The sequence below is a fragment of the Leptidea sinapis genome, chromosome 7 (assembly GCF_905404315.1).
Source record: "Leptidea sinapis chromosome 7, ilLepSina1.1, whole genome shotgun sequence".
NCBI classification, from domain to species: Eukaryota; Metazoa; Arthropoda; class Insecta; order Lepidoptera; family Pieridae; genus Leptidea; species Leptidea sinapis.
Window position 1 is genome coordinate 13,507,871 of NC_066271.1, and position 22,604 is coordinate 13,530,474.

Consider the following 22,604-nt stretch of genomic DNA (forward strand, 5'->3'; position numbering starts at 1 on the left):
AAAATGCAAAAATACCTACTGCAAACCAAACAACATGGTAATACGAAGAAATAGTATTAGACTCGGCAAGCCGAGGTGAATTCGATGAAGATCAGAGCAAAGTACTAAAAGTTCTGTTATATGAGATATAGTGCATTCACCATTATTAAACATAAGAAAAAAATAAATTTATAAATTAATTACAGCTTTTTATTCTCATTCACTCACTCACTCTTTGTAGTCATAGTAACCAAAAGTCACAATTCTTAATCTATGAGTAAGACCTCTATGATACTCCCCCTCACGATGACCTTCAGGTCTGAGTGACGCCTATCATCTTTAAAAGCTTTAACAATCTTGGTTGTTGTAATGCCTTCGTAAAAAGGGCTGCCTCTATATGTTCTGTGTCCTTGTAACGGATGGTCACTAATTTATTCTGGACACAATCCCGTATAAAATGTTCCTTTACACTGATATGTTTCGATCTCTTACTAGTCATTTGACTGTTTGCTAACATCTGTGTAGCCAAATTATAATTATAGATCGTACAGTTTGTTGAAAAACTCCAATATCTTGCAACAGATATTTCAAGTGTAAAGCTTCCTTCGATGCTTCTGTCATCGCCATATATTCGGCTTCTGCTGTTGACAAAGCCACTGTTCTTTGTTTCTTTGTTGCATAACTGATAAGGCCACCACCATACTTAAAAATATAACCGGTATATGAACGACGGTCAACGGTACATGCCGCCCAGTCAGCGTCAGCCATGCCTGTTAGTGCCATTCCTGATCTGATGGTTACATTCTTCGTTCTTTTTAAATAACGAATCACTCTTTTTGGCTCAAATAACTAACAGCAAACATTATATCTGGTTTTGTGGCTACAGCGAGGTACATTAGAGATCCAATTAACATTTGGGATGGTATATTCTCCATCTCTGTTTCTCCATTACCCTTCTCTAATTTCAGACCAGTCTCCATGGGCGTTGACACTGGCTTACATTCAACCATGTTGAACTTATTTATTTAATTTTCAATATAATTCTCCTGTGACAATTTCTCCCCCTACATGGGTGAATTGTATGCCCAGGCAATGATGGAGTAAACCCATATCTCGTAACTCAAAATTTTTTTGCAGTTTTGTTTTGACTTCTCGTAACAACATTTCTGATTTATACGCTAGTATTAAGTCATCCACACAAATGTTTGCAAACAGCTTTTCTCCTCCTTTTTCTAATATATACAAGTAAGGATCCGCTGAAGAATTCTTAAATCTGATTTCTAACAATTTCTCATGTAACCATTGCCTTCCTGCTTGTTTCAAACCATATATGGCTTTGTTTAGTTGACATATTCCATTATTTTTATATTAGCAGCATTTCTTTTGCTTTTATAATCAACTCTTTGTCTTTTCCATGTGTAATTCTGTATTTTAAATATTTATCCAGATTTTTCGCCTTCTTCATATAAATTTGTGCAACTATATCACCGTTTAAAAATGCCGTACACATGTCTAGTTGGGATAACTTAAATTTATTTTCAATTGCATGTGCAATAAGTAGTCTAATAGTACTCATTTTCGCAACAGTTGCAAATGTTTCAGTTCATCATTCAATCAATTCCTTCTTTCTGATTAAACCTACGCGCAACAAGTCGTGCTTTTCGTCTATCTATTTCTCCCATTGCATTATATTTATATTTCAAAATCATTTTACTATATATCAAATTTTTGCTTTCGTTCCTGTGTACAATTTTTCAAGTAATATTTTTAAGATGAGATTCAATCTCGCTTATTATTGCATCTTCCCATTCATCGATGTTCTCGTCTTTTTCACAGAGGAATGATTGTTCAGCATCCATCTCATAATCTTAATGCCATGCTGGTGGTTTTCTCTGTCTTTTATCAGTAGAACTAGTCAAATCTATTTCATTTTCTGTACTCATTTCATAATCTATTTCATCTGTTTCTGTATTTGCGTCAACAAATATTTCATAATTATTCAATTCCTATTCTGCTTCATCAATTTCATGTTCTTTCAAATCATTATTATCTTCTACATTTTCTTTTTCAAGAGAAAATATAATTTGTATTTATTTTTTATTAAGTACTTCTTGTTTTCGTTCTCCTTTGATCTCGTTTTCATAAAACATTTTGTCTAGTATTTTGACATCTCTGCTAATCATTACCTGGTCTGTTATTGGGTTGAAAATCCGGTATGCCTTGTGATTTTCCGAACATCCTACAAAAATTCCAGGTGTCGCTCTGGCTTAAAATTTTCCATTTTTAAGTACAAACGCCTTAGTTCCGAATATGTGAAAATGTCTTACAGACGGAACTCTCTTTATCCATTTTTCAAATTCGTTTTTATTTCAGAGTCGCGTTGTCAATACTAGTGCAAAGATTACGGTTTGCGAAGTAGTTAGCTGTATTAATTGCTTCAGCCCAAAAAACTTCTTTCATATTGGCGTCTATCAACATACATCTAGCTTTATCAAGCAATGTCCTTTTTTTCTTCCTGCTAAGGCAATCTGTTCTGCCGTGTATGGTGCGGAAAGTCACGTTTTGATGCCATTCTCCTTCAAATATTTGTCAAAATTATTGTTAATATATTCTGTCCCATTGTCAATTTGTAAATATACTAACTTCTTTTTGGTAAATCTTTCATCCTCATTCTTGAATTCCTTAAATTTTGATAGAGTTTCATCCTTAGTTTTCATTGTATATACTCTAGTATATATTGAATAATCATCTGTAAATGTGATGAAGTATTTGGAAGCCCCTTTCGATGGCTGTCTGATGGGACCACATACATCAGTATGCACAATTTGTAATCTTTCAGTTGTACGCTGCTCATTTTTAGGTGCATTAAACGGTAGTTTTATTGCTTTGCCTTTAGCACAGACTTCACAGTCTTTAACTGTGTCACTTTTATTGAATTCTAAGCCTTCCATAACTTTCTTATCAAGTGCTATTCTCATTTGTCCTTCATTATGATGTGCTAACTTTCTATGCCATTGCTGCATTTTGCTTGCTTCGCAGTAATTAGCTTTCTCTTCTATGCTTTTTTTAACGTAGTATAAACCGTCTGAATGTCTCTCTGCTTTTAACTGAATTTAATTGTTTCGCATCACGTAGCATTTTTTTGTTTAAATAAAACTGTTCCACCTTTGTCTGTTATTTTTCCAACTGACATTATATTTGTAGTCAGCGATGGAACGTACAAGGCTTAGTTAGTTTTAGATTTGACATTTTATTGGTGATTTGTTTTGCTGGACCACGTCCTTCGATTTGTGCAAGACAGTTTTCTGATGCTAACTTTATTTAAACTTTCGTTTTGTTATCAGCTTTGTCCATATTAATGAATCTTTCCAATTCATGACTCATATGTGATGTACATCCGCTGTCAAGACACCATTTCTTAATTTTTTTCTTTATTATCAGACGTATTTAGGCATGTTTCTTCTAAGCAACACAGAGTTGCATTATTTTTATTAACTCGGTCCACTTTTGACCAGCATTCATGATGTGTCCTTTCTTTTTGCATTTAAAACATTTAACAATAAAGTTTTTATTTTTGCCACGTTGTCTACTATACAGCGCCTCTTGTTCAGAGTTTTGTTCACTTGTACTAGCTATATTTTTTCTTGCCTCAGCTTCTTCAATTATCTTTATTTTTAAGTTGTCTGGATCTGGTAGATCATCCCTGTATTCTATTGCAACACTAAAATTTCAAAAGATTGAGGTAAGCTGTAAAGCAACTTATGTAGTATTATTACTAAGAAGATCTTTATTAATTGGTATGTCCATACCTGCTAGTTTATCGACGATATGCATAAATTTATTCAAGTGATTGACAATATTATCATCATCTTTCATCTTCTTCAATATCAACTCTTTTAATAGGCTTGCTTTTCTTGCAGGACCTTTGCTGTAATATATGCTTTCTAGCGTATCCCAGACATCGTTACTTGTTTGACAGTTTTTAACTTGTTTTAATTCGCCCGGTGATATTATGAGAAATAGCTCAGTTAATGCTAACTCATCTTTTTCCATATAGTTATTCAATGCATCACCTTCTTGCGTTGGTCTCTTAATTTTATTTGAAACATACCTCTAATGGCCAAATTTTAATAATAGAGCTTTTGCATGGATCCTCAATGTATCGTAGTTTTCTCTTTTAAATGGTTCTATGTGCACGTGATGACTCATTTTTATCCCCGTTTCTGGGCCCATAACCAGTTATATGAGATAGAGAAGAGTATCAGCAGTAGACTATGAGTAAATGAGTGCATTCACCATTATTATATATAAGAAAACAATTTTATGAATTAATTACAACTTTTATTCTCATGACAACGTAATAACTACTTTGTAGTCATAGTAACCAAAAGTCACTATTCTCTATGAGTAAGACCTCTATGATAAGTTCCTTATACAAACTACCATGAAACATTACAAACAAAGTTGAGAAAATTGTGGTACAGTTATTGGACAGAAAAAAGAAAAATGGTCCACTAAAATACAAGAGACCCCGCCGCTTTTACCGATACCATGGTGTTAACACAAGGATGTCAATAATACAAATTATATTACCACTATAAACCGACTGAGATTTGGTCATTGTGCCCGGCACGTCTAACAAGACTGAAGATAATACCAGGGTCAGAGAGTAAATTTAAACACTGTACAACATATAAAACAGCTGATTTAGAACATATGGTTATGAATTGTAAACAGTATAAATTTCATCGTTTGATTTTAGCAGCAGACATTCAAAATATAACATTGGATGATAAGAAGATAATGAATACGACACTTTACAAGATATTTTGTGTAATTTATTGTTATACAAGCCACTGTACAAATTTATTGTAAATACTATAGGAAAAAATTTAACTTTATCTTCGTAATAACTTTGGACTTGCATCCTGTGCCACTAAATAAAATTAAAAAAAAAATGAATCTCCTAAAATTTCAATAGGTGTGTGATCATGTAAACATTTCTTTTTATTGTATTTTAAATTTACACACATTTTAAAATAAAACTTAATTAGTCCCGCGAGACTTCTTTCGTGAGACGGAATGTAAAATCACTTATCACATATTTTGGTGATTAGCGCCATCTACTTGCTCTCGAATTAATTACAACTAACGTATGTTGTGTGTATACCTATTGATCGGGCTCTCAAAGTGAGAGTGCAATGGGGATGCCGCTCAGAATGTTAGATTCAATTTTTTGAATTTCAAGGGAAATTTTTCATTAAAATAAAATATAAACATTAAAAACAATTTTATTAACACACTGTATAAGTACTTTTAAATTCAATCAAAGATGTTGATGATTTCAAAGCCGATATTTACATATTTTATGGTGTTACTGGTTATGTACTAACATTTATATAACCTGTATTCATGTTGTAAGGTTAATTGACTATGCAGTTTAAATTATATTTTAGTTGCACAGTTAAAATACATTCCAGGTTTCTGGCGCAAATTACTTAATATTTATACATAATATATCACAATAATAAGTAATACAATATAATATGTAAGAGTACCTATGTAATGAAATATTGAGTATTACACATATAGTACATAATAATAATTGCAACTATGGAGCCGTGAGAAAAATTATTGAAAATAGCTTTTACTATCTTTATATTATTTTCTTACACATTTTACATAATATATAGGTACATACAATTCTAGACAAGTAGATTGATAATATTAGTAATATTCGAGTTAATGCTGAAATAGTAGATCTTGTGTTGTTTCCTCCAAGTATGACTTGCTAATTATATCACAGTGAGCAATAATAAAATACAGATATACAGTTTCCAACATACTTTACCACTTTCATAAATTATCATGCGCCATTTTGTTTTTATTGATCATATAGAAATAGGTTATCTGTGAAATAAATTAAACTTGCCTTTCACTGTTTCCGTGGTTTTCTATTGAGATATTATTAACAAACATCAAAACACTCAAAATATACTCAATTCATAACCAGAAAATATATGACAGTATAATAGAATTACAGACATATTATATTCACCGGATAAACCGTAAAAAATGAACAGTTCTTTGATAAATACAACTTATTCAACTAAGTAACAAGTATTGTTTATTTAAACCTAAGCATACATAGTTAACATGACATGAACAGAATTTCCTAACATATTTCGAGGTATTGTAACAACAGTTCAGGGGTGTAATCCTAAAAACTTTGTGACTTTCTGACTCTATATCTGTATATATAGCCCTGTGGCTCAGGTATTAGTACTTCACAAATTCCAAGTTTACCCCCTCTTATATTATTCTGACGCACTAGAATCCCAAAATGTATAGTACATGGTTTGTTTATATTATGACTTATGGATAATTATGAAAGTCTCATGACAATTGATTATTTGACATTCTCAAATTTCGTTACACGAAAGCGGAATACAATTATGTGATGATTGATTTTATTGTGAAAATAACGGTAGAGATGCTATTTAGAAATATATACAAAAATAAACCTGTAAAATATAAAAGATTTGTTACGCTATTTCATGTAAGAAATAGTTTTTTTAATATTTTCATTTCGTCAAACGGTATTATTAAGTGCAAGGTTGCCAGACCGATCGGCGGGATAAGTCATCTAGTAATAAAATTTAAACCGGTGAAATGATTATGAAACCCAATCTGTTTTGTCTGGAACTTTTATGTAGCCATTAATTTATCTATTCTACGAAAATCTGCTACTTTACTTGGAAATTGTGAAACAGCACCATAATGCAGCAAACTTTTCTCCTTACAACCAATGCTTGCTATGTATTATTTTTTATCAAATATGGTCAATTAGAAGTCTTAGAAATCTGTGCCATAACACAATTGACTAATTGCGTAAAATAGTTAATTGTCTTTTCTGCTTTTTGCATTTGAGATAACATAATTCTAGTGAATTAATTAAGTATATTATTTTACCGTAGCATAATTTTAACAATTAATAACATGCTGTTTGAAATAACGAAATAACTAGTTGTGTTAGAATAATTTTACTATTATATTATCTATTGAAATTCTTAAAATGTAAATGTATACTTTAAGAAGGAGGTGCTATTTGCGATGAGATGAGATTTAAACTAACAAAATTAAATAAAAAGTAGACAACCCTATTATAATTCTTTAACCAATGGGAGCATCGGTTCCGCCTGTTCAATCTCGGGTTCATATGTACGTTTTTAAGAGCTCTACTCAAAGCTTTAAGGCGAAGAAAAACATCACTACATACACTTGCGAATAAATTCAAAGATTGACAAACTCCGGGCCAGCATGGTCGACTAAAAACTGCAGGATTAAAAGGGCTTGAAGACAGGGCCCTACAACAATAATAAAACAAAAATTAAACTACATTAGCACTTCAGTTATGTTTCTCTAAAGTCACTGTCCCCACTGACTGTACACCCAGAATGCTGGATCACGTGAGACGCTGTGTATATTCCACATTTGACACAGGACTCGTAGGACTTCCCCAGCACCATCTGACTCAGGAAGCCACCAGTGAACGCGTCCCCGGCCCCATTTGTGTCCACAATTTGTTCTTCAGACAATATCGAAACCGGTATTAGACTTACTGAATCACCTTCTACCAGTATAACAGGGTCCTTGCCTTGGGTTATTACAACCACTCGCTTTCTTGAGCTCAACTTTGGCATAGCAGATATTTTCAAAGCAATGTCTGTTAAGTTGGTCTCTGCCATATTGAATGCCTTAGCGAATGCTTCTGCTTCCTGTAAAAGAGATAGACTTATAAGATAAGTAATCAACATCTTGACTGTTGCTTCTCAATATATTCTTGACTAGCTGACCCGGCAAACGTTGTTTTGCCATATAAATTATTTTTAGTGTTAGACCGTCTCTTTTACATTGCAACATAACTTTATTTTTCTAAAATAAACGTAGCCTAAGTTACTCCTTATTACAACAGCAACCTTCCAATAAGAGTCGCGTCAAAATCGGTCCAGCCATTTCAGAGATTAGCCGGAACAAACAGACAGACAAAAATTTAAAAAAAAAAATATTTTGGTGTATGTACCGTATATATATTCATATACATGTAGTAAAAAACAGTTATTTAAATATTACAAACAGACACTCCAATTTTATTTAGATGTAATGTATGTTCATGGGCACATAAATGAATTTCCTAGAAACTGTCACAGCCATAATATTAACGCGAGACAAACTTATAATGCCTACTACTCGGCTAAGTCGAGTTAGTAAGTCTTTTGTGGGGCGATGTATATGCTTTTACAACAAGGTCCCAGAAAATGTTCAAAGCAAAAGCCTGAGGGCGGTCGTTCCATTCGCAATCTATGGTATCATTAAGAAAGTCATTTATGTTATAGTAACCTTTACCAAACAAACTTTTTTTAACAATTCTCTTGAATAACGTAATACTTTAGTTTTGACCATTTTCTGGGATCTTGTTGTAAAAGCATATACATCGCCCCACAAAAGACTTACTAACTCGACTTAGCCAAGTAGTAGGCATTATAAGCTTATGTCTGTTCCTGGCGTTAACATATACATTTCAAAACAAAAATTGGCTTAGCCTTTTCGGAGGGGTTTGGTAAAAATTAACAACGCAATAATCGATGTCGCTTTACATTAAACAATTATGTAAATAACATTTTCATAATAATTAAATATTATTACATGGAAATACCCAAAAAAGCTTCCAGTTTTGTAATGTTCAAGAAAATATTTTGAAAATCGCACTTTGGACGCGCTTTTTGCTCGTATTATGGTGGCCATTTCAATTTTAGACGCCAGACCTAAAAGGCATTTATTTTCTCAAAATTGATTCCTTTAGAATTCTTTTTGATGTCATTTCTTATACTACTAGATACTACTACCGCTTCGGAAACAAATGGCGCTCTGAGAGAGAAGAAGCGGCGCAAGAAACTCTCCCAGCATTTTTTTTTCTGCGCTCTTTTCAATAAAAATATACAATATTGTACAGTCGCTATAAAATAATCAAAGAGCTCTGAAAACACCGAGATGTTAACAGGTCGCCCGCCAAAAATATGTCCTATGGACAGGACTCTGATATAGACATTAAAGGGTAAGTTCCTAAGATAAAGAGTTTGATTGTTTTAATAAAACCTATTCAGAATTCCCGAACTATACGATTTTAAACTCTTATCATCTCGGAACTTTAACATAATTATTATGACCGGTACTCACGATTTACATTTCCTGTCTTATAATTCCCGTAATCTCAAGGTTTTTCATACGAATTTCATGCAAAAAGGGTGAAAATATTATTTGCCAAGAGGCCAACTTCTTTTAACTTTATATGTTGAGCGTTTAATAATGATTTAAAAATGAATCCTACTCACCGATTCGTTGCCGAATAAAACATCGACGTATGGCAACATTTTTTCTAACGGCTCCTTATAGAATTGCGTCACGAATGGCGCGCTAATGTTCATTATGAACATGTGACCATTTTCATGCGCATGCTTAGCCAGCCGCATTATAGATTCCGGAGACACCGCCACGAAGAAACCCTGAAACGTAGATGATGATGGTGGACTTGAAACTGATAAAATTTAAAGAAAATACAAAGATTGTGGTAAAAAAAAACTCTAACTATCTAACATATAAAATTCTTGTATCACTGTGTGCGGGACCGAACTCCTCCGAAACGGCTTGACCGATTCTCACGAAATTTTGAGTGCATATTGGGAAGGTCTGAGAATCGGACATCTATTTTTCATCCCCCTAAATGTTAAGGGTGGTCCACACAATTTTTTTTTAAATTTTTTTGACATTTTTTTTTTAATTTGTTTGATTTTGAGTCAACATTAAAAAATACATACAACTTCAAATTTTCACCCATCTACGATCAACAGTTACTTTTGTATCGCGAATTTAATATTGGCAATACAACGTTTGCTGGGTCAGCTAGTATACTTATACAATATTTCAAAGTTTTCAAACATTGCACTTAAAAATTTGGTGCCACGCCCGGCACAAACAAATGAGAAATAAATAGGTACCTACAAAAAAGAGGGATGTGCAATACATAATTTTTATCGACGTCGATATTGCACTATAATAATGATATTTACGAGCGTGGGTAACTAACAACTAACTAAATACTACATATCCCGTTGGGCGTTGTACATCATTACAATTTTCTAATTATTATATTATAATTCATCTAAATTCGGACTAAAATATTTAGCACTTGTAATAAAGAGAGTAAAGTGTAAATTATTACTGAATTAACTACTTAACTCATGTAAACATAATTTTGAGAAAACAGCGTAATTAAATAAAAAAAAATCAAATTAAACGAGCTGTGATACTTGGTCGTAAATAATCGACCCAATATATGGCGAAATGGACGAGATATTTTTTTTTTCGAATTAACCCAGTTAAATAAAATTTTATTTTCAAAAAAAAATATTTGGGTATTAATTCAGAAGTGAGGGTTATCACTTTAAAAACATAACAAATTTTAGATTTACAAGAACGACATCTCAAGTCAATTTCCTAATATGCAAAGATTGGGGTTGAGCAGGTTATATACTGTAAACTAAATCCTGTAGATGAAGCCACAACCTGAGAGTTGAACAAAGCATACAAGATTTTATAACGATACATCACTCAAACGGTTAGCTCAGTTGGCAGAGCGCTGGCACGGAACGCCAGAGGTCGTGGGTTCGAGTCCCGCATCGATTATAAAATTTTGGTTTTCAAAAAAAAATATTTCTGTATTAATCCTAGAAGTGAGGGTTATCACTTTAAAAACATAACAAGTAAAAAAAAATGTAAATAATGTTCCGGTTTGGTTGCTATTCCAGCATGATATTACTCACCGAGGCATAGAAGAACTTGGCAGTCTCGATACTTCTCCTACACTCCTCCTTTTCGAGGTGATCGGGCGTGAACTTCTGCGCCGCGGCGAGGTTGGCACACAGTGAACGATGATGACCCGTCACCAGCACCGCGCAAGTGCCGGTCGGGGCCTCATCTGTAACCTGGTACCGCACCGTCACACCTTCCGCCCTAAATGTGTTATGAAATTAATCGACACTAATACCATATTATGATTTATCGGTTCTGGGTTCGAATCCAAAGAGTAACAATTCAGAAAAGGATTCTCAAACAAAATTAAAAAAAAACAGATCGAGCTGTTTGTATCAATTTGATAGCATCGAAAATGTATGTAAAAAAACAGAAGCTGAGTTTCATGCGCCCTTCCTTCTCAGTATCTCCCTCCCTTTTACCAACAGGACTACGCTTTACTTACACAAGTACTAAGACCTGTAGTTGCAGTTCCCTGCGGCTACACACACCTCCATATCCTTTTATTCCTTTTACTTCACCAGCAGGACTTTCCCCACAAACCCCGTCATTAAAAAATATACATTTTTTATAGTTGCCTAACATGGCAATTGATTAAGGAAAAACAATGCAACACTTACACATAAATATTTACATTGACACGGTGTAACTAGCGGAGTGGATCAACCTTGTCCCAGGGATAGGGGACCTCAATACCCACAAAAAAACCCTATGTTTGTTCAGCAATATTTAGTGGGTCTCTAGATATTAGTGAATTTATGTTTTTTTATTGAATAAATCAGATTCTCGGAGAAAACTTAACAGTACAGCCTAGCTTATTTATTATGTTCGTGATCTTTTCCCAACTTAGCTCAATAGCAGGCATTTGTATCATCCAACCTAGGGTGTATCGAGAATGAGTTGCGCCATAACAAAAAAAGTACAGAGTTTCTGTGGCACCCATCGAGATACTTGTCAAAATCCGGTAATCACGCAAAGTCTTCGCTCCAGGATAAGACAATCCAAATCACTTAGCTATAATCGAAATCTGTTAAAAAACCAAGTTTGTGGGGTTGAGCAAAACACGGTAGCAGACAAAGAGAACACAGCTACACAAAGAAGGGCAGACGATAAACGACAAAAAAAAATAGGTCGGCTCTTGAAACAAAGGCCACTCTTTTTACGTGATGCAATAAATAAAACAACCGCCTAACACAAAATAACATAACAATGTTTATGAACGATGCGGGATATCACTCGTTCGTGCTATCGTTCATGAAATATAAAAACAAATAAAGGTATTAAACCTGAACAAAAGACTTTTCAAGTATGAGATAAGATAACGTTGCATAATAAGAAATAATTACTGCTTTCTCGAGCACATTTTTTTACATGTTGTCACATTGCTAGATAAACGAAATTTCTAGACATTATTTTATATTAACACCAGTTAGTTTTAAGAATGTTATTGTGCTTATTTTTTCTACGACCGGGTAACAACCGACAAGGTAACGTTGCAATTAGATTTTCTTAAAAAATCGAATTTTTCAACATTATTTCCATTAATAAAAATCGATGATTTACAGAGCTTGGATGATACAAAACTATTGAGCTAAGTTAAGACAAAAATCAAAACCATAGACCTAAACAGTAAGGCTGTACTTTAAAATTTTCTGAGTATCGTATTAAAAAAAAACGAGTTCGCAATTATCTCCACTAAACACTGCTGAACATTCACGGGGGTTATTTCGGTAGGTATTGAGTTCTCCCATCCCTGGGACAGAGTATATCCTCCCCGCTAGTTACACCGTGTAAGTAAGAAGTAGGATGTTGAAATTCTTTGGACATATTGCTCGTAAAGAGGGTCATAATCTGGAACAGCTGATGGTGACAGTCAAGGTAGATGGCAGGCGTCCCAGAGGACGCAGTCCCACGAGATGGTCGGACCAAATACGATCTGCTCTAAACATCAACTTCCGTGATGCCCTTCATAAGGCTAAGGATCGCAGCAGATGGAGGGGAATCGTACGGGAGAGACTGATGCAGCGGAGGAGTCACGACCCTCAGTAATGAGGAAAACGACACGAGGAGGAGGAGGGAGTTACACCGTGTATTTGGAAACATTTATGTGAAAGTATTGCAATGTTTTTCCTAAATCAATTGCCATATGAGGCAAAAAAAAGTATATATTTTTAATACCGACAGTAATGGCGGGTCTTGTGAGGAAGATCCTGCTGGTGAAGTGAAAGGAATAAATGTATATAGAGGTGTGTCTAGCCGCAGACAATCCCATCCCTGGGACACAGTTGATCCACCCCGTTAGTTACACCGTATATACACTACAATTAGCGCGCAAAAGGTAAAAGTAATTTATGACAAGGTATAATACGATTAAAATCTAAAGGAAGGTAATATTTATATACAGAGAAACTACGTGCGTGGTCATATCATTTCAATAAGCCCACACGTCTAGGATATCTATATATATATAAAAATGAATTGCTGTTCGTTAGTCTAGCTAAAACTCGAGAACGGCTGGACCGATTTGGCAAATTTAGGTCTTGAATTATTTGTGGAAGTCCAGAGAAGGTTTAAAAGGCGAATAAATAGGAAAATGCTGCTAAATTAATTAAAAACAACAAATTTGTTTTTCCTTTGATGTGTCCATACATAATTTCTATGAGAGAATTTATTGACGCACGGTTTGACAGTTCTGCTGTGAAACAATTTTATTACGACAGCAGGGTGCATATTTTACGAAGTAATTTTTGATGTTATGATATATTATTGACAAATTCATATAAAAACATTATTTTATTTATTATACACATAACAACGTCTGTCGGGTCAGCTAGTAAACAATAAATAATTCATCACATCGTAATAATATAATACTTATCTTCATACTAATACATGACCTTGTAAGAACTTATCGCAATTATAAAAGAACAGTCATAAAAATTATATAGCTTGATGTAATATAAGAGTTAATAATATTATGTAATCAAGATGCAGCCATCTTGAATTACAAAGGAGGCCAAAACGGTGAAGATAACCTCATCGTGGGATTGATAAAATATGATCAATGCTTCAGTCTCAAGTGTATGTGAGCTGTAAACTTCTTTAGCTGAGCGATTTGTGAGATAGGGAAAAAACTAAAGGGTTCGCGTCACTGTTGATCTCGACATGCTCGTGACGAATTGAGATTACGTCAGACTAGCGACGCATATTATAGCGACTTATTGTATACTATGCATTGTTTTAAATTGTCTTTTTGACTATCATTATTTGAATTGATTAATTGTACAATAACTGTACAGTACAACAGCACAGTACAAACGTTCGTAACGACGCACACATACGCAGGTCTACGAGCGAACGACAGTGACAACTGACAGCAATGCGGCGTTTACTTAGGGGCCTGTCTATGGTATGTAATTTATTTACTGCAATAGCTTAATACATAAACATATCTAGCCGTTCCCACCCGCTTCGCAGGGCGAATTTTGAAAGAAAATAAATTAATGAACTAACGTTAGAATTCGAAAAATAAGTAGCCATAAACCATCTAGGACAAAATTCGCATCGAATGGTGGTAGTTTAATGTCAATACTATCAGTGGTTTAGGAGTGATTGAGCCTCACGATTTGTTGGTTGTACTTCAGATTTTACATCAAATTTTATACATATTACTTTTGTGGTGCGTGCCCATGAGTAGCATGATATAATTACTTCATGCACCACTTGTCCATCGTCTAGCCGCGAAAGGTTTTTGTTGTTGATAACCCTTTCATATGCACGAACACTTATAAGCTACAATTTGAATTCAGATTAGCTGTAAAATATTCTTCGAACATCTACAATAAAATCGGGATCTCTTTAAGATTAATCCACTATTTAGACTGACGGATAGAGAAACACAGGTGATTTAAGATGATTTACAAATGCGATATACCTTATATTATGTGCCATTGTTGCGTCCTAGCTTATCGGCGTGATAAATCTGATTGATATGAACATATTTACGGTACAATATTCAAACTAACAGTTTGTTTGTTTACTTGACAAATCTGATCGGTATGAACTTATTTACTATTCGAATATTCAAACTAATAATTTGTTTCAGGTAAGATTAACTTGCCTGTACATTTTAGGCACATATCGTCGTGAATACTGCCGAAGGAAATTGGTGGTGAAAAAAGTTCTCTGAATAGTATGGAGTAACACCCGTCACCAGTTATAACGAAAGGTTCTTATTTGGGCCTAAAGCATAATTGAGATGGTGGAACTAATAACAGTTCCTTGAGAGGATGAGGGGATTTTCGCAAGGTTAAAGCATTTTTGATGAAGTTTGAATTAAGGTAGAAATATTATCGGGAGGGGGATAGAGTAGTAAATATAGTAGAAATAACAGTTTTAGTAATATGAAGGGGTTATTTACCATTATTCTAGGATTTTTGATGACGTTTGACCGCCATGGTTAAACGATTATTGATGACGTATGAAATAATATAGTCAGACAGAAAACTCAATAGGCGGTTAAGCTGAAATCAAAAAATTGTGAAGGTAGTAGAACTAACAGTTCTTCGAAAGCACTCTTAAGGTAACATATACCATTATTCAAGAATTTTTAATGACATACCAGTGGGAGGCTCGGTTGCACAGGAAGCCGGCTAGATTATGGGTACCACAACGGCGCCTATTTCTGCCGTGAAGCAGTAATGTGTAAGCATTACTGTGTTTCGGTCTGAAGGACGCCGTAGCTAGTGAAATTACTGGGCAAATGAGGCTTAACATCTTATGTCTCAAGGTGACGAGCGCAATTATTGTAGTGCCGCTCAGAATGTTTTGGGTTTTTTGAGAATCCTGAGCGGCACTGCATTGTAATGGGCATAGCGTACCAATTACCATCAGCTGAACGTCCTGCTCGTCTCGTCCCTTATTATAATTTAAAAATAAACACATTTGAAATAACGTAGAAATATCAGGATATTACATCCTTTTTCTGCTCGTCTATAGTACGCATATTTTGCGTGAAGACTGCTTTAAGTTTTTGGACCCAGAGCGAGTTGGTCAACTAGACACTTATTTTTTTAATTTTTAATGTTTATCAGTTCGCATGTGTATAGACATTAATTGCCAACAAATTGCACAAATCCCAATAGAGATTTCTTCTTAATTAACCGCTGCAATTTAATATTAATTGCTGTATGAACCGTGTATATGTACTTTTATTAGTGCATCGAATAATTATTATTTTTCTGTTTTTATTAAATTATTGAACCAGTAGTAAATACCTGCGAATTCACCTATGAATTTACAACCTCTTTCTTTCCAATTAACCTCATGAAGTTAAGGGTGCTCTTAACTAAAAGGCCACTAATGATAAATCCTGAAACTAAACTGAAATACAATATGGTAGTTTTTTTTTTTCGTAAATCCCCATAGAGATTTCCTCAGTTCTTTCAAGAATTTTAGAAATATTGCATTGATTTTTATCAGACTGTACAAATTATAAGGCGAATGTACTTTATTATAGACTAAGTGGTTTGCTGAGTTTCTTTCTTCTAGATTCTTAAAAAAGGCACTTTCTCAAATGTGATTCCTTTAGAATTCTTTTTGATGTCATTTTTAATATACTAGATACTACTACCGCTTCAGAAACAAATGGCGCTCTGAGAGAGAAGTGGCGCAAGAAACTCTCCCAGTATTGTTTTTTTGAGCTCTTTCTAATAAAAATATACAATATAAATACCAATGTGTTCACTTATATCTACATCAAGATCCTAGAATCACTGTTTGAAATTTCAAGTATTTTATTTACTACATTTATTTTAAGCAGTTAATGTGAGCCTACTGCTTCATCGAAAGGACAATCTAGCGATGGCGAGAATGTGTTTGAGGATTTGTCAGTTGTCAGTGTACACTTGGTTCTGTAACTCCACCTAAATATACGGAATTCGTATTCACATCAATTGTTAAAGTGTGCCCATAAAAGTCCAGACACTGACCATTCATACCTAATTATTGCACTAAACCATCTTTTCTAATATGAAACAATTTAGTTCATTGTTCGTTCTTTGAGGTGATCTGTCACAGATATTTAGGCCAAATGTTATCAACACCATATAAGTTATCATCTAAAAACACTTCGGTCGCGGGAGACCTCGTAGAACATTCGTCGACCAAATTGGGGAAAAAATCTGGATGTGTGGCGGTCCTCCACAGTGCGATTTTCAAGGAGCTTTCTTCCACGTACTACAAAGCTGTGGAATGAGCTTCCTTGTGCGGTGTTTCCGGGACGATACGACATGGGTACCTTCAAAAAAAGGCCGGCAACGCTCTTGTGATTTCTCTGGTGTTGCAAGAAAATGTGGGCGGCGGTGATCACTTAACACCAGGTGACCCGTACGCTCGTACCCTATTCCATAAAAAAAAATGGGGACGTTTTGAGAAAAGGAGAGGTCCGAAGCACCCGCAACCGGCGAGCATGTATGAAAAGAGTAATGAATGTAGAGGAAGCGCGTGAGGTTTGTAAGGATAGAAGCAAATGGCATTCTATTGTCTCTGCCTACCCCGACGGGAACAAGGCGTGAGTGTGTATGTATGTATAAATAGAAACAATGAGGTGATCTGTCACAGATATTTAGGTCAAATGTTATCAACACCAGATAAGTTATCATCTAAAAACAGCTTTGCAGATATAAGTGTAAGACGCCAGTAATATTGAGTCACATACTGTTGACTTGAAAGAATAATAACGAACTGCTAACAATATGTGTCTTTATAGGATTTGCTACGCGGAACTTTGCGTCATTACATCATACGAATTATCATCATTACATTATACACGGATATTATATCCGTATTCTATCCGATAGTATGGCAGTACTGACTGCGCTGGGGAGCAACACATATAACTCAGCGCTGATATACGAGTGTCACCGATCCTTAGAACGAGCTGCCTCTAACAACTGGGTAACTCTGCAATGGATCAAAGGACACAGCGGTTCGTTGGGGAACGATGCAGCGGATGAACTTGCAAGGCGGGGGTCGGAAACGCAAGTGGCTGGCCCAGGGCCAGTCCTGCCGCTACCCTTCAGCCAAATGCGGTCATGGATACGCTCTCTCACCAACAACCTACATAGAACCCGATGGACAAATGTCTCAGGCTGCAGATAGTCGAAAGAGGCGATTCCTGCACTATCGCCCAAACTGACACGTCGACTTATTAGCCTAAACAGACATGACATCCGAATTATGGTCGGCACCCTAACGGGTCACACATCACTGAACAAACACCTATTTACAATCGGCGTTACGGACAGTCCTAAGTGCAGGGGCTGTCTAACCGAAGATGAAACGGTCAATCACGTAATCCTGGAATGTGCTGGGGTGGCCAACCAACGGGCACAAACCTTAGTAAATACAAGGTCGCTCCAGGAAGTCTGCGAACACCCCAGGAGTGTTCTGAACTTCTCGAAGGAGCTGGGCTGGTTGGAATGACTGGCCAACACTGCACGCAAAATGGACCCAATTAAGCGGTCTAATTGCGGAAACAGGAGCCCTTTACCAATTACCATTACCATTACAATACCAATACATCATACGAAAATCTTATACCAATAAGAAAGGAGCTAAAGATACCAGCTACAATAATATTAATTATATTATACTAGCTGACCCAGCAAACGTTGTATTGCCGATATTGAAATCGCGATACAAAAGTAACTGTTGATCGTAGATGGGTGAAAATTCAAAGTTGTATGTATTTTTTAATGATGACTCATAATCAAACAAAATTTGGCGTGACCACCCTTAACATTTAGGGGGATGAAAAATAGATGTTGTCAGATTCTCAGACCGGTCAAGCCGTTTCGAAGGAGTTTAACTACAAACACCGCGACATGAGAATTTTATATATAAGATTTATCCTTCTTTTCATATTCACAATTATTCTAAATTACAACAAGAAAAAGGTTAAACAAATTAGTATATAGATACTATTTTCACAAAGAGCATTGTTGTGGCTACCAGTGGGTTATATTTTAAAGTGATAACTCTCACTTCTGGTATTAATTACACAAATTAAATTTAAAAACCAAATTTATGAACGATGCGGGACTCGAACCCGCGACCTCTCGCCTTCAACCGTAAAGTAGATCTTGTAGATGAAGCCACAACCTAAAAGTTAGAACATCACAAAACTCGCACGGAACGCGAGAGGTCGCGGTTTCGAGTCCCGCATCGTTCATACATTTTATGTTCAAAGTTAATTTGTGTGAGACATTTACTTGATGGTAAATTAAACCCCTTGTTTACTATGATCAGAGGCCCAAACAAGTGGTCACAGAAACTCACCCATTGGTACCCGAGAGATGCTAAAAGAAAGAGAGGCAGACATATACTAAGGTGGGAAGATGACATAAAGAAGGTTGCTGGAAAAGTATGGAGTAGAGAAGCGCGGTAGAGAGAGCACTGGAAGGTCCTAGAGGAGGCCTATGTTAGTGGACAAGCTAGATATATTGTTAAAAAATAGAGGAAATAAAAAAAATAAACATACTACATAACTAATATCTAGAAATAAAGGCTATCTTTATCTTTAAATTAAACCTCTTGTACATTACAGTACCGCTCAGGTTTCTTGAAAAACCCAAAATCTGAGCAGCACTGTGATAGCACTTGTCACTTAGACACAAGATGTTAAAATAAGTGCCTGCAAACTATGAATCATGAATATCAAACAGAAAAAAGCACTGCTGTAGCAACCCTCACGGCAACTGTGCCTTCACTAGCAAAATCTATGCACTTCACACAGCTTACAGGCTCCCAGATCTGCTACTACCAAAAGTTGGCAACACTTTTGGGATTTCTACTGTGGTGTTGAAAAAGCTTTTGGGTGCTAATGATCACCTAACATCAGGTGACCAATCAATATGCTCATCCATTCTCCTCTCCCATAAAATGGGTAAGAAAAGAAAAATAATAACACACACATCATAATACGCTCACTTGAATGTTTCACCAGCATAATATAATACAACATCAATTAATTGATGATGCTCCATGAATGACTCTCAATTGACTGAGTCTCATAATTATATGTACACAATAAAATAAATTACTTGGTATACCATACCATGCTAGGAATATGTCATATTATTTAGTGTTCTAGTCACTTTTTTACTTAATTAATTTGAATCCAACACATTCAACTTAGAGGAAGTCAGGGTGAAGTACTACTACACAGACTACTACACAGATAAGACTTTCAAATAAATTTAATTTTTGTGTTATCATCAAATTTTTTATAGTTATCTTCAATTGGCATCAATAACAAGGGATTACAGATTATTATCAAAGACTTAACGGTTTAAGTACATAAATATTGATTGATAGTTTAAAAATAAGATTTTCCAGAAGTTATTATGACGGGTACTCACAATATATATTTTAAATATTTGATGCCGATATTTCGATCCAATTGCATGAATCGTGGTCACGGCGGAACAGCGCTGGCGGCGAGAAATACTTGACACATTGACACGCAAAAAGCAACCTGACAATTTTAATAGGGAGGATGGTTTTAGGCTAGTGCACATCCAGCGGTCTCTCTCTCCAGTAGGAATGCAATAAAAAGACGTATGGACCGGAAGTATGGACGTCGTCAGTAGTGTGTGTCATGAATTAGGTAATCAAATACCAAAACGAACTAGCTGCCATGTGGACAGATTGATACTATAAGTGTCAAGTGTCAATGTGTCTAGTGTTTCTCACCGCCAGCGCAGTTCCGCTGTGACCACGATTCATGCAATTGGATCGAAATATTGGCATCAAATATTTAAAATATATATCATGAGAAACCCGTCATAATACTTACAATGTTGAAGTTCTGCAACGATAAAAGTTTAAAAACAAATGTCATCATCACAATGACATCACAAGCTTATAGGGATGTGCTAAGATTTTACACCACTTGAGAGACTTTTAAATTATTACTGATAAATGTATTCCAACAACTATATCATCATCCATTCTATTTGGATACTAATTGCATGGCCTTGCAATTAATATATAATATAATAAGATAATATCAAAGATGCTTCAGAAGTAGGCTGAGATCTCTAGATCTGACTTAGACTTTGTGCAGACTATACTTATGTAAAACATTATTATTATTAGCTTAGGGTAATCTTTGATTATGATTTCATAGTCAACTGACATCTCAAATTATGCAGAGCTTAACCTAAGGAAGCCCAATGCAAAGCAAAGTTCACATTTTATCTCAGGTTGTAGTGTTGGAGATTTCTTGCCCTTATTTATATTGTCAATAATAAATCAACTTACTCTGCCCTTTCTTTCAATATTCTGGCGTAATCATCTTTTCCCACACATCCAAAGTATGTACACAGATTTGGTTTTTTCAGAATCCATTGAGCAACTCTTAATGTGTTCTGAACACTTCCTCCAGCTATGAATTCTGCATTATACCTATCAACAAAATGGGTATTTTACAATAAACATTTTATAACTACTTAAACTCAATACTTTAGTAAGTCCATGCAACAGAATTTTACAAAAACACTTCATAACTAAAATCTAAAAGCCTGATTGATGTCTCAAAGCTATATTTTAACTCTGTGGCTTTTAATAATAATAATGTAATATTGTGATGATTGATTCTGTTATATATGGGCAAATGCCTGAAATTTAATTTTATTATTTAATTATTGTAGAATGTGAAAATAATTATATAGACATTATTATTAAAAAAAAAATTATAGGTATTTTTAATTTAAAACAAATAAATCTTAATAAATAAAGTGGAACTAAATTTGCTTAGCTTATAAAATAAATAAGCATAAAACCCTAAAGGTCTTTTCCCTAAGGCCTTATTAGAAGATAATAACATATAGATGTCATCAATCTAATTACACATTTGTTGATGTAATGCAGACACCAAATAATTTTATGAGATAAAAAGAACTTACTTCTCCATAAGCTCCCTATACAATGGCATATGCTTTTCTTCAGCCATAATTGCATCATCAGGTCTCATATCATATTTCTGAAGTAGAGCATCATCCACTAAAGCAGATATATCCAGCAATGGGTTTCCAATGCCCACCAGCAGACCCTCCTTATCACAAATACAGCTGAAAATAACAATAATAATTAAATAAACAATGTAAAACATAAGCAATAAAAATTTGTAAATATTTGTTAATATTGCATTGTTCAAAAGCCTCAATCAAATTTTGAAGAGATGCGAATCAAGCTCAAAATTAAAAATAAACAATACTAAATTACCCACCTTGGATCCATTATGTAATAAATTGAGTAAGTTATAATATACAAACAATTTGGTACTTATATTTAACCTGAAACCAGACTCTGAAGATACTAAATTGATGTTAGCGTCTAGCTAAATAACCGCATGTTTTTATGAAAACAACGTGCTCTCAAAAGTCTACGTAAATGAATAATGCAAAAAAAACATCGCGAACGGCGGAACTCAATGACGATTGATGACAGATAAATAGCTCGATTCTCGAAATGTCAAATGTCAAACTAAATTTATATATTGTCAAAGACTTTTTTCCCACTTCTATTGAACTCGGAGTTTTTGGCTCCCACCTTCCGGGAATCCGCCAGCTTCAAGTGATCTTGAATTCACTTTCAGTAGGCAGGTTTTCTTGCATGTTTCGCCAGATTGAAATGTTTTTAGAGAAACAAATCGCATTAAATGCTTGTAGGAAATATGGGAATTTGGATCA

The 22,604-nt window shown here is 34.8% G+C and overlaps 1 protein-coding gene across 1 annotated transcript; it reads right to left on the reverse strand.

Moving 5' to 3' along the window:
- Positions 1 to 5,252: 5,252 nt before the first annotated feature.
- Positions 5,253 to 22,334, reverse strand: LOC126965309 (uncharacterized). Its single transcript, XM_050808847.1, has 6 exons — positions 22,142 to 22,334; positions 21,819 to 21,983; positions 21,175 to 21,318; positions 10,860 to 11,049; positions 9,372 to 9,542; positions 5,253 to 7,757 (listed from the first exon to the last, which is right to left on the reverse strand). Exons 1-6 carry the CDS (start codon positions 22,150 to 22,152, stop codon positions 7,392 to 7,394), a joined length of 1,047 nt encoding a protein of 348 aa, XP_050664804.1. The 5' UTR covers positions 22,153 to 22,334; the 3' UTR covers positions 5,253 to 7,391.
- Positions 22,335 to 22,604: the final 270 nt, after the last annotated feature.